Source organism: Trematomus bernacchii, unplaced genomic scaffold, assembly GCF_902827165.1.
Source record: "Trematomus bernacchii unplaced genomic scaffold, fTreBer1.1, whole genome shotgun sequence".
NCBI classification, from domain to species: Eukaryota; Metazoa; Chordata; class Actinopteri; order Perciformes; family Nototheniidae; genus Trematomus; species Trematomus bernacchii.
The window spans coordinates 244,314-263,294 of record NW_022987612.1 but is presented as its reverse complement, the minus strand read 5'-3'; the positions used below and the strand labels follow the sequence as shown (position 1 = coordinate 263,294).

General features: G+C 42.0%; 1 protein-coding gene across 1 annotated transcript in view; it reads left to right on the top strand.

Annotated features, from left to right (window-relative positions):
* Positions 1 to 18,981, top strand: part of LOC117483691 (neurotensin receptor type 1-like) — a 62,072-nt gene that overhangs the window by 27,045 nt on the left and 16,046 nt on the right. The window contains 1 exon segment of the mRNA XM_034132049.1: positions 18,607 to 18,691. Coding sequence (XP_033987940.1) covers positions 18,607 to 18,691 — 85 coding nt within the window.

Below are 18,981 nucleotides of genomic sequence, written 5' to 3'. Positions count from 1 at the left end.
TCATGACCTCGTTTGGTCACAGCTGTCTGGAGAAAACCAGATGGAACAGTAGAACATCTGCGGAAACAGTTGTATTTATTTTAAAAGCGTTGACTTCAGCTCGTTACATTCTGGTCTCATCTGTGAATATATATATACCAATGTATTTAACCCAGAGTTACGACTTTTGTCATCTGACTTTATTCTTGTTATATTACAACTTTTTAAAATAAAATCAAGACTTACCCTAAAAAATGTAGATTTTCTTTCCTCATCCGCAATCACTCAGATTCGATTGAAATGAACAGCAGGAGAGACAGCACACCCACTAATGTTTCATTCACATATACACGTTCACACGCATGCACACTTCAACACTTTTAAACATCAACTTGGGTGCTCCATCAAACTGTCAGTAATCTGCACTTCACTCACCTCAGTGGAGCAAATTCTACCTATTCCTCACTCTAATCTAGTCAGTGATGGAGTGCTGTATCAAACCAACATTATAAATAACATGCTGATTGTCATTCCGTAAAACAACATACTAATCACTTCATTTGAATTCAAACTGCTACCATTACATTTGAGATATTACTTTTGATAATAGCTAGATTTTCATTATTATAAAATGCTAAACCAAAATTGTGACAATTCCTTGTTAACAGTATAACTTCATTTGATTTAAAGGAGCCCTATTATGTACATTTGTGGGTTCATATTTGTATCGTGTGCCTATACTGTTGAGATGCCTCCATGCTTTAATGTTCAAAAATGTTCAAAAAGAAACCAGAGCCCAGTCTGCTCTGATTGGTTAGCTGGCTGGCTCTGTTGGAATTAGTCAACCGCTTAGAGATGTCCCACCCTTAGCCTCAGGTACAACGTTGTACAATTTTGTGTTTGTGTCAAATATGACCGATTTACACCTTACATCAATCTTAAATATTGTGTTTTACATTTGATTGCTTCAAGGCCTTATGATATCCCCCACAGTAGGCATTTGAACAAACTATTGCTGATCATCCCTATCATGAATTCTGAGTGGTTTAGTCAACTTTGTTACACCTATGTTGTTCCTGTTAAAAAATGACCATCATAGAATATTCACTGCCGTTTTTCATGTAAACCAGTAGTCTGAGACATTGATTACAGCTTAAATAAAATGTGGTGATCAGGGCTCTACATTATAAATGGCCCGCTGGCCGGGAGCACTATTTAGACACCCCGGGCCAGCATAACGTACTTTCCACTTGCCCGCTCGGGCCACTAAAAATATTGCTTTAAAAAATAAATGGTCCTGTGGTATAGGTATTTTGACTAGCAATTTTGTTAAATCGTTTCGTTTATTAACGCTACAACATAGCGTTTCGTGAGGCGGTTGTCGTTGTTGGGTGAAAATCAAACAGCTGTTTGCTGCGGATCGCAGCGCCAGCAGGCTCCCGTGAGCGCGCTCGTTCACTACAGACTTTCGCACCATCTAACCATTCGCCAAAATGTTTTTAATACCAGCGGTAACCGGCCAAGCGCCGGGCAAAAAACAATCTTCAAATAAAAGTCACCGGAGGAGTTAAAGGAGAGTGACAGGGAGTATGAGAAGAAGAGGGAGGGAAAGTTTCAGCCACACTGGCTTGATCGATGGAGTTGGCTTCTATAGAGTGGTGCAGTGACGCGTCCTAAAACCCTTTTATAATTTTCGAATCATACATCTAGATTTATGATTAGAAAATTATAAAAGTAGGGTAGACATGTGGAGATTATCCGGCTGAACAAAACGTGCATTTATCAAACAGGTTCGTTTTCCACAGACCTTATTTCCAGCTATTTTCCAAAACCCTCTGGAGAAATCCCATTGCTTTTTTGTCGAGGGAACCAGCAGCTTACTTCCTGGTTTTACGACGCGTCACTGCACCTCTCTATATGATGCCAATATAAACAAGGTATTTTGTCGGCTCTGTACATCAATGTTGACCTATGCTGACAAGTAAGTGAAGAGTAGAACCAGTGGCGTCGCCTGGCCTGGGCATCCGGGGCTTTAGCCCCGAATGTTTTTTCTGTAGCCCCGGACAATTCTCCCTCAATAATATAATACATTAACCGTGCTTTACGTGAACCTCATCATGACACGAGAGGACGGCAGCACTGTAATTTCCCGTGTTCAGTGAATGCAACAGAGGCATGACACCAGACCAATCAGAGAGTTGCATGGAAATAAACGTGTGCTTGTGTCATTCAAGCTCGGCTCTGTTTGTGTGTGGCAATAGCGCATTTAGTGTGATAGAGAGAGAGAGAGAGAGGGAGGGAGGGCCCGGTGCCCGGTGCCAGCAGGGACCGTGTTCTTAGCATCTGGTTAGCTAGCTGCACTAACGGACATAAGGAGCTGTTTGTTCCACAACAAGCTGGAGGAGAGTCCTCTCAGACTGAGAGACTCAGGTGAGCTAAAGGACTCTCTGAGTGTTTAGATACATAACTTTAGTCTAAGTTATCTCAGTGGGTCTCAAACGGTTTGGTCACAAATTATTCAAAAGATTATTTCCGCGGCACACCTTCATATGATCATTATAGTTATTAAAAAAAAGAGAATAAATGAAAAACAGTTATGAAATACTATATGGCAGTAAAAAAAGAATAAAGTTTAAAAGGGGAGTGATTAGTAAAATATCCAAAAAGAAAAAGTACATCTGTTTACAGTTCTGCTTCATATGGGTGTTGAGAGAGGTATCCATAGATCTCTTCATTTTGCTCTCAAAGTGCACCAGATTGATGCATTTAACTTCAATATTTAAAAAAAAATCTTCCCGGGGGAGCATGTCCCCGGACCCCCCTAGAGGAGGTGAGCCCCCCACTCATAAAAAATACCACTTTACCCCTGCCTATATGCCATGAGCTGATTATCGAGCCTTCATTGTAACAGTCGCGGGTGTATTGTGTGTGTGCGTGTGGGGAGTGTTGCAGTAAAAAATGCCACTGTAGTGCCACCGCCACTGTGGGCTAAGCCCCGAATGTTTTCAGGTCCAGGCGACGCCCCTGAGTAGAACATATAAAAGGTATATTCGCTATAGGGAAATGTCCCAGCAGTTTAATCTAATCTATTACATAGCCATTACATTTCTAACTCCTAATGACAGGAAGGCAGAAAGCGCATTATACTAATAATAATACTCATAATAGCAGACATTTTTTAACAATGACCACAATATAATTATTTTAATAAACCAAATATGAACAATTGAGGAAAATGAGGAAGAACTGATGATTCAAATGTTGTAGTACAAGTAGTATTGTAGTTTGTGCATACAGGGCCGTATCCACCATTGAGGTCACCGAGGTCCGGACCTCGGTAATTTTTTCCGAGCTGTGTATATAACAAAACTTGTGAAATAATTGCACTAAACGGGGTATTTTGTAGAACTTCCATTTACTGCCGATGGGGGCGCTGCATAACTACGTAGCCTCGATTAAAGCAAACAGAAGAAGACGACATGTATCAACCATAAACAAACCACCGCAGCCCGGACTTGTATCGGAGCAGCAGAGGAGTGATGAGGTATCTAGAGATCTGAGTCCAGTGGGCTGCTTGTGTTTCTGTTCCTCACAGGACATCATATGACCAGCAGATCCTGTGTGAACGCTCTACGTTAGTCAGTGGACGTCCGACAACATGCACACTAACTCATATTGCAGCTATAGGCTATACTTTGGTTTAAATTGCGTGAATAAACTAGCTAGAGAGCTAAAGTTAATTACATTCATCCAATGTCAGAAGGATTACCTTTTAACAAACCTTGTAATGCTTTTCTTTCATTTCAATTTGAGTAAAACATTGAAGATATAACATTGTATTGTTTTCTTTTTACACTGACTCAGATATAATGAAAAGACTACTTCAGTCGAAGCTCAGCTTTGGAAGAGACAGGACAGGCAGAGAGAGAGAGAGAGAGAGAGAAAGTGATGGAAGTCAGGGAGGAACTGCAGGTACAGTCACACAAAAAGAATGTAGGCTTAATAACCCCATCTATCTATCTATCTATCTATCTATCTACCTACCTACCTATCTATCTATCTATTTATTTATTTATTTATCTACCTATCTGTCTATCCATCTATCTATTTATCTATAACAATAGTCTTCATTTACACTATAGACAATAGGCATAATTTTAAAACAACATATATCTATTGCAGTTATGATGTCATAATAACATACAATTGTATAAAACACAATTTGCTTACATCTTTGTTCTCTTTTGAAAATCAAACAAAACAGATTTAAATAAAAAAAATAAGCAAACAAACAAGTGAAATGAACTAAATTGCTGAGTTGCTTTTAATTCACTGGCAGGAGCGAGAAGTGAGAAGGAGCAAAAAGTGAACAACGAGGGGGAGATTGAACAACGAGAAAGAGTAGAGGACAGAGAGAGTAATGAACAGGAAGAAGACAGAGAGACTAAAGAAGATGGAAGAGAGGGTGCAGGTTATGGAAAAGAGAGACATGGAAAATGAATGTTGACAATGTTGTGTGATCATTTTAGCCTCTTCTGCATGTCCAGATCATTCATAGTAACAATCAACTGATTCTTATGCATTACACTTTCAAAAATAATGTATGCTGCAGCCCACTGACATGGTTTGAAATCAATATATTATCCAATTTGTGACCCCCCACAGGACTTAAAAAGCACCTAACTAGATCATGAAAATCCCAAAGATCTCGGGGGGGTATACCCCCGAACCCCCTTATCATGTTTGGACCTCGGTATTTAGCAAATCCTGGATACGGCCCTGTGTGCATACATTACTACTGCAACAAATGTGTTCATTTTCTTCATTATTAGTCGATTTTTTTGGACGAATGCTCTGGGCCAGTGGTTACAATGGTGGGGCCAGTGATAATACAATTCCACCGACCCTTAATGTCTACCCCTGATGATTACTGGGTTTTTTTTGTGTTAATGAAAGAGCAGTTAGACTGGTCAAATTTGACGGTGCACACCAAAGTAAGAAGAAAGAAATGGACACGACTGGAGGGTTAAGCTCTGTCTCTAATGCGGCTTTCACACCAGCGCTTTTCCCTTTCTAGCTCCTAGCTAGAGCTTTTCTGGTTCAGCTCCGGTTTCCCTTTTCAGCTCCCGCTCTGTTCACACCGCCCAGCTGCCGCTGCTGCGTCATGACGTCACCGTTTACATCGCTGATTTTCTCCCCAACGGAGCTCACAACAACAACAACGGGGGACTGCGTCGGGTCGATGATCATGTTGCTTTTAATCATACGAAGCCAGATTAAATTAAATAACGACTTCTCCAACCTTATACTTTTCTCCAGAGTGCCGTGGTTCATTGTTTATTAATGTATTTCAGCGGCATTTACCGACCGCTGCAGTGCTGGCTGCTCTTCCACGGGAGTTTATTCTCCCGTTAGCTCCGGGTTAGCTCACACGGCTCTAAAGTATTCACTGTCTGACTGTCACACAAGCAGCTGATACATATCCCCAGTTCCCCTTAAGTGAATGTGTGTCAGTCTGAATTGACGCTGTTTGGCATCACAACGCTGTTATGAAAGTTTCTCTGGTATAACATGGTTGATGTTAGCATAGCAACCGAAGCTAAACTGACTACTTGCTAAGCCGTTTTCTACAGGCACTTTTTACCGGCGTATTTTTCATTATGATTCTACTTGTGATAGTCGGACATGTGGGTCGACTGAAGAGTCTCGTCATGCCTGCCTACAAGCAGTAGCGCTGAGCAAAGTGACTAGAAGGCAACCACACACTTTATTTGTACCTTACTTTGGCCATCCGTTCGCTGTTATTGATCATTGTGGAGAGCAGGCAGACGTTTTGTTTTTTATTATAGCAGCTATCGGATGGAATCAATACATGGGCTGCATGTTCAGGGGAGGTGGGTTTAGTTTCCTGCACGCCTCGACGTAAGAGAGACGTAAGCGACACCGCCTCTTAGCTCCGAAGCTCTTGCTTCTAGACCGACAATTTTTTGGAGCTGGAAGTGAACCGGATTCCGGAGCTAAGAGGCGGCGCCGCTGCGGTGTGAACAGGAAAAACCGGTACTTTTCAGGCTCTAGCTCCGAGCCGGCGCTGAAAACGCGTTGGTGTGAAAGGGGCATAATAGATATCTCATGACAATGCTGACATTCCATTAGGGATGTGTAATTAAATGCATTGTGCATTTCTATAATGGTTCAGCTATAATGGTTCCGCTGCCATTGTTCTGACCTATGTCATCATATCACAGATTAAATCAGAGTTTAATTGGGTCGAGATTAGTGTAGTAGCCAGAGAGTTGTGCCTCTAATACGCAGTTACTGCTGTTCTTTCCCTAAGCGTCAAGGGTACTGTTGCACTTTAGTGACACTCTAATTAGATTGGTATTGCCAATCTAATTAGAGTGCCATTAATTACGGGAAAATTATTTCTCATACTACTTTGACTGTGATTGGCATCTCTATGACACAGATGTCCTGTAGAGCCTGACTTATCCTCACTGTAATACGCTTCACGTTCTGTACTCATTAATTATGAGACTGAGACATTGGCCCGATTGGGGCACAGTCATATTCCCCCTCTTGACTCCCCCTTCTATCCCTTTCTCTGTCCTTCTTTAACTTAATTAGAACGGCCCTCTATCTATGTGTGTGGATGGATTACAGCAATTATTCTAGGAACATTGAACCAGGGGACATTTGGAGGGCCACTGTTGGACATGATCTAAATCAAGAAAGAAATCATAAAATAAAAAGAACCGTATAATCTTTAAAAAAAAAAAAAAAAGGTAACGAGAAATCAAAGAAATCAGAGTAAAGTTCCAAATAAAACAGTTATTAGGTTTTAAAAGCACAAGATTTCAAGAAATTGAAGAAGTGCTATGGTGTGAATGGTGTGTGTGTTGATGGTGTCCCTACTGTATGTGTGAGCTGAGCAGACAGTATGCTGCACCATCCTGTCTCTGGTAAACACCTTAAATTCCTGTGTGGGCTCCAATTTTGTTAAATGGACTCAAATGCGGCTTTCACACCAGCGCTTTTCCCTTTCTAGCTCCTAGCTAGAGCTTTTCTGGTTCAGCTCCGGTTTCCCTTTTCTGCTCCCGCTCTGTTCACACCGCCCAGAGCTGCCGCTGCTGCGTCATGACGTCACCGTTTATATCGCTGATTTTCTCCCCAACGGAGCTCACAACAACAACAACGGGGGGGGACTGCGTCGGGTCGATGATCGTGTTGCTTTTAATCATACGAAGCCAGATTAAATTAAATAACGACTTCTCCAACCTTATACTTTTCTCCAGAGTGCCGTGGTTCATTGTTTATTAATGTGTTTCAGCGGCATTTACCGACCGCTGCAGTGCTGGCTGCTCTTCCACGGGAGTTTATTCTCCCGTTAGCTCCGGGTTAGCTCACACGGCTCTAAAGTATTCACTGTCTGACTGTCACACAAGCAGCTGATACATATCCCCAGTTCCCCTTAAGTGAATGTGTGTCAGTCTGAATTGACGCTGTTATGAAAGTTTCTCTGGTATAACATGGGTGATGTTAGCATAGCAACCGAAGCTAAACTGACTACTTGCTAAGCCGTTTTCTACAGGCACATTTTACCGGCGTATTTTTCATTATGATTCTACTTGTGATAGTCGGACATGACAACCTGTGCAGCCCATGTATTGATTCCATCCGATAGCTGCTATAATAAAAAACAAAACGTCTGCCTGCTCTCCACAATGATCAATAACAGCGAACGGATGGTCAAAGTAAGGTACAAATAAACAGAATCACACGAAGCCTGGTTAGTGTTGCCTGACTTTATAAAGTGTTTTTTTTTTATATAAGTGTGTGGTTGCCTTCTAATCACTTTGCTCAGCGCTACTGCTTGTAGGCAGGCATGACGAGACTCTTCAGTCGACCCATGTTCAGGGGAGGTGGGTTTAGTTTCCTGCACGCCTCGACGTAAGAGAGACGTAAGCGACGCCGCCTCTTAGCTCCGAAGCTCTTGCTTCTAGACCGACAATTTTTTGGAGCTGGAAGTGAACCGGATTCCGGAGCTAAGAAGCGGCGCCGCTGCGGTGTGAACAGGAAAAAACGGTACTTTTCAGGCTCTAGCTCCGAGCCGGCGCTGAAAACGTGTTGGTGTGAAAGGGGCAAAAGTGTCCTTTTGAAGCTTGATGAGTGCAAAAAAAAATAGTCCATCTAAAGCAGGGGTTTTTTCAACATCCTCAGAGGGCCGTACAAATTATTGACCTCTGCTTAAAAAAACTAAAATCACAGCCCATTCATTTCGCCTTTCTTTCATGCTGTGCAAAGAAAAAGCAACCTCTTAATCCAGATATCTTACCATGACTCATGCATGCACGTGCACACAAGATGTGTGCAAATGTATTTAGTTTCCTATCTATGTGAACATGATTTAAGTGGGGGGGGGGACCTAACCTCCTCTAGGGGGGTCCGGGGGGCATGCTCCCCCGGGAAGGTTTTTTTAAAATGTTGAAGTTAAAAGCATCAATCTGGTGCACTTTGAGAGCAACATGGAGAGATCTATGGATACATCTCTCAACACCCATATGAAACAGAACTGTAAACAGATTTATTTTTCTTTATGGATATTTTACAAATCACTCTCCTTTTAAACTGTATTCTTGTTTATTAATAACAACTTTGTTTTACTGTCATATAGTATTTTATACCTGTTTACTTTATTCTCTTATTTTGTTATAACTATAATGATCAAATAAAGATGTGCCTTTACCTCACTGGTTGTAGAAAAAGCTTCTTATATTCGTTAGCAGAGCTAGCTAACCAGATGCTAATAACAACAAAGTTATTGACTGTATGATCAGTATGACAGATGAACAGATCGCCACTGGGCTTTCAACTAAAGACACAGCCACGCAAAAACTGCGGCATGTGTACGGCTCCTTATGGGTACCGTAAGTGCCGGAGCGGCGTTCTGGTGCTCTCCGTCAGAACTACACCCCTGTCAGACGAGACATATACCACGTGATGACACGTTAGGCTCGTATTGTGTTCAAGGACCCTGACCTTGGCCAGGAAAAACAGGCACTCGCTTGTTTAATTATTTTATGGTCTAGATTTCCGCATTTTTTTCTTTTTTGCGTGTGTTTATAAATTACCTCGAAGGCTGTACCAAATGGTCTCGCGGTCCGTATACGGCCCCGAGGCCGGAGGTTCCCCACCCCTGATCTAAAGAGAGAGCTCCAGAAAATGCATCCAAATGTCTTCAGTTTAGGTTCACTTGAATCAATGCAGGAGGCAGATTTTATGTATGGGGTTTGGGTTGGAAAATCTAAACAGGGTAAGGTTTAACTACACAAATGAACAGAACTTTAGCTGCAATCTTTCATAAAACAATAAATATTATTAAATGTCACATCACATTATTGGCCTGTGAGATTGTATGACGTGTAGTTTTTTAAAACTGTGAGTCTGTTAGGTGGGATTACATTTGGGATCATTTATGTTGGGAACAAAGCTAAATATTGTCGTAATGTCATATTTCAGTCTTCACTAGATGGTTGAGATATGTGCTTAAAGAGCTGAGACAGCAGAAGGTGGATTAACAAGGTTTCATCGCTATTGTTTCTCATAAACAGCTGTATTATTTTGTGTTAGTGTGTGTGATCACCAAATGACAAAGACAAATTGAGTACTGAGAGCACATCTGCCATGCTGGAATTGTCTCCGGGCAAATGAGATTCCTGTCTGCTGCTAGTTCATTGATGGGCTGAGTCAGTGTAGCGCGAAGACGAACACACATTTCAACACTGGAACCATTCCTGGCTCCGTCCACTGGACTACGCTGCTGGAGTATGTCTTTGTATTTATTATTTTACTGCTTAATCATGTTCTTGTTCAAGGTATATTTAAAGGACTTGTAAAATGTGCACACACTCATACGTCCATCACGGAATAGAACACAATTAGTGCGAAGCGTTGGCGTAGTGGTGGGCTGAGAGTTTATTTTCAAGTGTCGTCTGAAGAATACTATCTGTAGAAAATCTCACCACAGAACCAAGAAAAAGAAAAAGGACATGTATGTAAGACAGTTATGTAATCTCTTCTCACAGGCATACAAGCCGGCACTCTGTCTGTTGGATCTCTGTTGTGTGGCTTGCTTATCATGCAGTGATAAGTGCCCCTTTTTAAGGTGTGATTCCTGCAATGTCGGAGATTGGACCTTAGAATAGATCGGTGAACTAAAATTATGGTTTTACAGTAATTTCTCATAATTGCCCTGTGGTGACAAGTCCATAAACCCATCTTTCTGCATGTAGTTGTTGGCAGTGGGGGAGGGGATTAGCTGGAGCTCCATCAGGTTCTGTGTAGGGAGGCTTGACACAAGTGTTATGTTAAACTGCTATAATTTCGGAGAGAATACATGAATCCAGTCAGCAGGGGCTTGGACTGTGAGCCGTAGGGTCGCCGGTTCAAGTCCCCGACCAGATCTAAATATTGAGTGTGGACTGCTACTTGGAGAGGTCCAAGTTCACCTCCTGCCTTGCCGTGGAGCAAGGCACCGGACACCCCCTTCCCCCTCACTCCCATTGCTCCCCGGGCACTGTACAATAGCTGCCCACTGCTCCTAGTACTAGACTCCTGGTACTAGGATGGGTTAAATGCAGAGGCCAAATGTCACTGTGTGTGCTGTGTGCTCTGCATGTGTGACAATTAAAGAGGGTTTCATCCCTCCGATTTTATTCTATGTGAATCTTGACAGTTCATCCCAGGGATATAAATTAGTGCATGCTTTTTGGTTTTCTCTTTCCTGTGGTGTGTTCTATAGGTTTTTGTGCATGTAAATGGTCTGCAAAGGCTAAAATCCCAAAGTTCCCTCAAGAGGGAGTTTCTCTCCCACACACTCCCCCTCTGCCTGTCCTAGTGACATCACTATTTATTACATGGCTTAGTTGAATACTCAATTCTGATTGGTCAATTCAGAACACGTGACACGTTGTTAATCCAGTAGTACAGACCGCTGTCAAGGACTTATTGACCGTTGTTAAGGACGCTCACATCTGCAGAAAGAAGTCCGGTCGATTTAACTGTATAGTTTGGCCGAAAACTGTTTGCTTGTCTTTAGTTTTCCGTTGTCTACCGTCTGAGTGCAACATGGAGGATTTTAATATTAATTTTAAAGGTCCCATGTCATGGCCATTTCTACTGATCATAATTCCATTGTTGAAGTATACTAAAATAGATGTATACTGTGCAATTTTCCAAAATCACATTGGTTTCTCATACAGCATCTCTGTATAGTATGTGTATTCACTCTCTGTCCTAAACGGCTTGTTGGAGCTCCTGCCCCCCCCCTCCCTGTGAGCCCAGTGGCCGTCTACGAGACAGCGAGACACAGCCCGAACACACACACACACCCGCAGCTTGGCTGGGAGTTTGTGTGTGTGTTCACACACCGACTCACAGCCTCGCCGTGTCCCGCCGTCTCAGGGAGGAGAAATCGGCGGAGCTGCAGCTGAGAAAAGATTGAGTATGTGTGTGTGAGGAAGTCCGCGGATTGGTCCATTTGGACCAATGGGTCCATTTGGGTATGGGCCCGTCACTGTACCCAGGAAGAAAACAATGGAAAAAGAGAAATCTCCAACGAGGCGTTCTGGGGCAGCATAGACAGGTATTTTATGTGTTAGAGTTTTACTCGCTACAGGGCAGAGGTGTGGACTCGAGTCACATGACTTGGACTCGAGTCAGACTCGAGTCACCAATTTGATGACTTTGGACTCGACTTGACAAAATCACAAAACACTTGCGACTCGACTTGGACTTGAACACCAATGACTCGGGACTTGACTTGGACTTGAGCCTTCTGACTTGAGGTGACTTGATAATTTAATTCAGGGGTCTCCAACACGCCGATCGCGAGATGCCGCTTGAAGAGCAGACTCCCGTCGGGGAGAGCAGAATCTTCAGCCGCTGCAACTCTTGCTGAGAATCCATGCAGGCAGGGGCGGGACTTTATTTTCTGAGCCACCATGCGGCCAATCATATGCGAGGACACACTAGGATCATACCATTATGTGAAAGAAGGGTGGGGGGCAGACGCTCCAAAGACAGCAGGTGTAGTGGTACAGGCCAGCTACACAGAGCGACGGGGAGAAGGGGAGCCGGATTTAAATGCAAGCGCGTTGGGAAAAGTCAAGAAATGTGCGAAAACCGAAAAAAGAAGCAGCATCTGGCTGCATGTCAATGATATTGGAGAAAGCAAAGCTGAGTGCAGGATTTGTAAAATGAAAATAACCTTCAGAGCAGGGTTTTCTTTTGGTAACCAATCTGATTTATTGTCAGATGTGGGAGAAGTTCAGATCTTGTACTTGAGTAAAAGTACCAGAGTGTAGGAATACTCTGTTACAATAAAATATCCTGCATTCAAAATGTTACAAGTAAAAGTACAAAAGTATTATCATCAAAATATACTTAAAGTACCACCTGCAGAGGGATCTAGATTCAGGTGTTCTTTTCCCCATAGAGACGCCTCGCTGCACATTATCCCTTGCATAAAGATAGATTGTGGGTCCCTTATAGCATGTTGTACACAGTGGAAATAAAAATTCTGGTTACCCTAACATCAGGGATCTTATACATTAAACTCCTTCTGAATCAAACCGTCACGGTAGCCTTACCTTACTGATCCCTCTTACAATAGAAGACAAACACGTTACTTTACCAGCAGAGAGAAAATTGATTATTAAATTATTAATGTGACTAATAAAGAGCAGTTTGATTATTATTCTGTTGATCGATGTCATTACATTTGTTGAAAAGCACATAAGGACTTGTTTAAGACTCGTTTTGTCAAAGTTTAGGACTTGGACTTGACTTGAACTTTCCCATCCTGACTTGAGACTTGACTTGGACTTGAGCGCAAAGACTTGAGACTTGACTCGGACTTGAGCGCAAAGACTTGAGACTTGACTCGGACTTGTAAAACAATGACTTGGTCCCACCTCTGCTACAGGGTGTACTTTGAGGGTTTGTGACTTTGCAGACCGTTTACATGCATAAAAATCTTCATAACACACAAGGGGACGGGTAATAACCGGAAAAGCATGACATGGGACCTTTCATATATTTGGAGAGCACAGTAATTTGGATGAATGGTTAGTGGCTGATGAGTCCCCAGCGAAGAAAATAAAAATACAAGAGGGACAAGAAAACAGCGGAGAAGTAAGACAAGAGGGACAAGAAAACAGCGGAGAAGTAAGACAAGAGGGACAAGAAAACAGCGGAGAAGTAACGGGGCAGAAACCCTCAACACGGAGCTGCGGTCCTTTTTACGCAACGGTCCAGACATAGACATCAAACGGCAAAACATATTCAGTTGCCAGTTGCTTTGGCATTAGGTCAGGGATATCTAGATACTTTCCAAGGTTTGACATAAATAATTGTGCTACTTTTAAAGCAAGCAACAATGTTTTCAAATCTGTAATCAAAAAGCTCCTCAAAAATGCTATCGAAGCATTTCCTGCCGTTGCTACGTAGTTCAAACTGTAACAACGGACTATTTTTCTTAGCGGATGCATGTCATTCTAAATCAATACTACTATTTTTTAAATCAATAAAAGCATTTCAATTAAAGGTGGGGTAGGTACGTTTGAGAAACGGGCTCGAGATACACTTTTTGTTATATTCCATGGAATGCTCTTAACATCCTGATAGCAATGAATATCTGAAGTGCTTTGACAAAAAATCCATAAAGAAATTTCATCTGTGGAAGCCGTAGTACTGTAAAAAGCACGACCAATCATTTTAGCTGGCCCGGCTAAAATAACTGGATGGCCTCCCTGCCTGTCAGCCTTCCATCTGTGCACAAACTTATCTTGTGCCCTCATTGGTCATGTGCGCGTTCGTGTGTGTTGGAGGAGGGGCTCTATAAGGAAGTAGCAGATTTCTTCCGGCTGTGTATTTTCAAATTCTAGCGCACTCAAGCTGGTTTCTCCAAAATTACCTACCCCACCTTTAATATTGGGAGTCATGTCGTTACTTTGTTGAGAATGTGGCCTTGTAATAAGCGGGATAATGTACAGCGACTTGATCTGATCGTCTGTTCTTTTACCCATAATGACAGCCTCGCTGCACATTATCCCTTACGTAACACATGCTCCTCTATTGGCTAGCGCTCCAACACATTACGACAGCAGAAGTACGTGATACGCTATGGGACGGGACATTTCCAACAGAATTTTAAGTAGTTGACTACTCACAACAGAGCAGACCAGCTAACCAATCAGAGCAGCCTGGGCTCTGGTTTCAGACAGAGGGTGAAAAGAGGTGCTGCAGCACAGGCAGTATGAGAAAAATAAAGAGCTTTTTGAACATTATAGCATGGAGACATGTCACAGTAAAGACACAAAATGCAATTATGAACCTGAAACTGAGCATGATATCTCTTCTTTATCCCCCAGATTTTGATAAATGTTCTGACAAATAAACACAATTCTTGATTCTTCTGGGATTAAGGTCCAGAGACTGGCTAGGCCCCTCCATCACCTGAATGTGCTTCTTCTTTAGCCACTCCTGTGTTGCCTTGGCCGTATGTTCAGGGTCATTGTCCTGCTGGAAGACCCCTCCATGACCCATCTTCAGTGTCCTGGCTGAGGGAAGGAGGCTATCGGCCAAGATTTTACGGGACATAGCCCCGTACATCCTCTCCTCGATGCAGGGAAGTCGTCCTGTCCCCTTAGCAGAGAAACACCCCCAAAGCATAATGTTTCCACCTCCATGCTTGACGGTGGGGATGGTGTTCTTGGAGTTATAGTCAGCATCTCTCTTCCTCCAAACACGGCGTGTCGAGTTGATGCCAAATATCTCGATGTTGGTCTCATCTGACCACATCACCTTCTCCCAAGCCTTCTCTGAATCATTCAGATGTTCATTGTCAAACTTCAGACGGGCCTTTCATGTTCTTCTTGAGCAGGGGGACATTGTGGCGCTGCATGATTTGATCCATTATGGTGTAGTGTGTTACCAATAGTTTTCTTGGTGACTGTGGTCCCAGCTGCCTTGAGATCATTAACAAGTTCCTCCTGTGTAGTTCTTGGCTGATCCCTCATCTTTCTCATGATCATCAATACCCCACGGGGTGAGATCTTGTGTGGGGCCCCAGACCGAGGGCGATTGATTGTCATTTTGTCTTTCTTCCATTTCTGAATAGTCGCACCAACAGTGGTCTCCTCCTCACCAAGCTGCTTTCTGATGGTCTTGTAGCCAATCCCAGCCGTGTGCAGGTCGACAATCTTGTCCCTGAGGTCCTTAGAGAGCTCTTTAGTCTGGCTCCTGGTGGAGAGGTTGGAATCTGATTGATTGATTCTGTGGACAGGTGTCTTTTATACAGGCAACAAGTTGATATTAGGAGTACTTTTTTAAAGGAAGAGGACTTATGTAACCGTCTGTGGGAGCCAGAATCCTTGTTTGTTGCAAGGGGATCAAATACTTATTTCCCACAGTTAAATGCAAATCAATTTTTATCTTTTATATAATGTCAATTTCTGGATTTCTTTTTTGATATTCTTACTCTCACTGTTAAAATAAACCTACCATTACAATTATAGATTGTTCATTTCTTTGTAAGTGGGCAAACTTACAAAGTCTGCAAGGGATCAAATACTTATTTCCTCCACTGTACTTAACCCCACATTGCTTCTAATGGTCAATGGTGTGTGAGTGTGTGTGAATGTTGATGGTAGATGGCTCCTTGTTTGGCAGCCTATGTATGAATGTGTATAAATGGGTAAAAGTTCTGATCATTAAAATGCTTTAACCTGTTAAGCCCGGCAGCCCCCGCTTAATATTTAATAACCTAATAATGTGTCATACCCACTTAACGGGAAGAAACTCGCTAACTAACGATATTAACCATTTTTACCGAAACAATTCTCACAAGAAGCGTCTGAGCGAAAAAATGCTAACGCACTTAGCACAGAACTCACGGTAGAAATACTTTATTACTTATCGGATCTGCACAAACAAGATATCAGCTAGCAAGCTGAGATTCCACAGATTCTAGAAGTATTAGTATCATCACTGTGTGATCAAAACTCGCGGCAGGGGCAGCAAACCGAGACATCACACGACGTAGCTTTATGGAGCAAAAAACGGGAAATAGTCTTACCTTTGCTGTTGTTCTGATCAAAGGTTGTGTTCAATGGCATTAAAACGAAAAAAAACGCGGCTGAAGGTTAATCAATAGGTTAATCCAATGTGTCTGTCACTTTGAAACAATTATTGATAATCCATAATTCCATTTTTATGTCAAAAACTGAGTTTTCATATTAGCTGCTAATGATAGCTTTCAGAGTGTATGACAGCTTCCTGTTTTCTGGCTGCTTGTCACTCTCACTCCTTATTTGGTAACGTGTGTGTGTATGTGGAACTTCCCCTCGATTCCATTGGCTCTAACGGTTAAAAAGAGATGTCAATCATCAAAATCGACCAAGGGGGGCCAGAGATAGGTCAAATCCACCCAAATGACCCCAGAAGTGTTTTTTTTTTTTTGCTAAATCTCTCTAAAAAGGTCAAATTGAACTTGTTTTGCATCAATCTTGATACAGGGTACTTATTATATGTTATAGTTTGGATTCCTAAAGCTTTTAGTCTACTATCCCATCATTCAAGGGTGGTTTTCACTATAAGTAATGTTTTCTTTTTGGACGGACACAATAATTTACATTTTTTTACTATGTTCAATCTGAATTTACTTTAAAATAAAATAAATCTATATTGATTCTGACTATTCTACATCCAACTCACAGGTTTATCATTACTTTGAGAAAAAAGATTATTAATTTACCCCTTTTAGAAGTGAAGTTATGGTCATTTGTTCTGGGAATGTCATTTTCGAGCCTGAGACCTGGAAAACAGGCTCGGGGCTTAACAGGTTAAATGCGCTAGATTCTCCACCATTAATCCTCCAGTTCATTTTAGGGAAACCATTGGCAACAAAGTGTAGATCGTTCAGATGAGAAGAAAAAAGACACAAAGTGATTTCTCACTACCTTTGAAGCCGTAGTAGTTGGAATATGTGTCCGTTTCCTTCGCATTAATATTATTTTAGTCAGGTAATTGGCAGTGATGCCTTCTAGATAACAAACCAGCCAGATTAACTTTTTTTTAATTCTTTATTCAGTAAACTCACTATCTACAAGTCCAATGGACTCACTGTACATTTCGCAATGGTAATGCAAACTGTTAATTGTAGAAAAAAACACAGTTCAGGTTATTTTTTTGTACCCGTAGGTAGATTCTGTTTGCAGAGAAAAAGACAAGGGTTCCATCCTGACACTAAAAACAAACACAAACAACAGACACATCTCTAATAAAAGGACTAGTAAAAGTACAAGTATACCCTGCTCAACCAAATCTCAAAATATTTTAAAAACATTTTAAGTACAAACATGGACATTCAAAATTCACAATTAAATGAATAAATAAAAAATAGGCATCTGTGTGACGCTCCTATGATGTGTTAATTTGTGCAATAGCTGCTGGGATAAAACTGTTTTTATACCGCTTCGTTCTACTCCTTGGGACAAGTAACCTCCAGCCCGAAGGAAGAAGCTTCAATTCTGAGTGCAGAGGGTGGCAGTCATCATCTAATATGGAGCTGGATAACCGCTTTAACTGCCTGAGGTACAGGGTCTCCAGGTTTAGCTGTGGCTCACCAATCAGTCTGCTGGACCACTTTATGATCTTACTCAGAGAGTTTCTGCTCTTTAAAGTCAGGTTACCAAACCATGACATTAGTGAAAAAGACAGAATTGACTCGATAAAAGCACGATAAAACATGATCATCATGGTTTTGTCAATGTTAAAATAGGACAGTTTCCTAAGACAGTACAAACGCTGGTGCCCCCTTTTGCACACAGCTTCACAGTTTGGATCAGAGCTCAATTTTGAGTCAATAATTGTCCCGAGATATTTGTATGATTGCATCAATTCTACTTTCTGATTCTGGATTGTGTGGGTATCGACAGGAAAACAGCTAGTTAACGTGAGCAAGGAGAGGCAGTTAACGTTAGCCAGGAGAGCTAGTTAACGTTAGCTAGAGGAGAGCTAGGTGACGTTAGCAAGGAGAGCTAGTTAATGTTAGCTAAAAGGAGATCGAGGTAACGTTAGCAAGGAGAGCTAGGTGAAGTTAGGAAGGAGAGCTAGTTAACATAAACTTGAATGAGAGCTAGGTGACATTAGCAAGGAGAGCTAGTTAATGTTAGCTAGAAGGGGATCTTGGTAACGTTAAGAAGGAGAGTTAGTTAACATAAACTAGAATGAGAGCTGGGTAACGTAAGGAAGGAGAGCTAGTTAACGTTAGCAAGGAGAAGAGCTAGTTACTGTCAGCAAGGCAAGCTAGTTAACGTTGGCTAGGAAGAGAGCTAGTTAGCATTAGCTGTAAGTTGTCTGGGCAGCAAAGCTTTGCTTGGCATAAATAGAAGCTTATTGCTGGCATTTTGTTATGCGTGTTTATAAAACATTCACATTATAATGTAATAATATGGCCCCTATTCTCAAGCTTCATAAAGCTTATTTTGTGTAAATAGTACATTGGTCCTTATCATTCTACTTTAGTCTTCCCCTTGACACTTGCTGCTCTCTCTCCCTTTTGTCCAGGAGCGGTGGTCATAGCCTTCGTGGTCTGCTGGCTGCCCTATCACGCTCGCCGCCTGATGTTTTGCTACATCTCCGAGTGGTCCGAGTAAGTAATGATTCCTTTCTCAACCTCTCATGAGAGCAAACCTCCAGTATAACAGTTTGTTTGCTCACTTGATCTTTTTGCAGAAACACACCAACGCTGCTTACAGAGTGCACACACACACAATGATCTTCACGTAGCAGAAACCCAAGTACGCACACACAGATATTGGCTGTAACCATCTGTCAGAGGGTCATCAGTTAAAAGCGTTCTGACAGAGGAGCATGACGGATACATCTTCCTGATGAGATTGCTTTCATTTACCATTCTCATCCTCTGTCATGCTGTCTCCC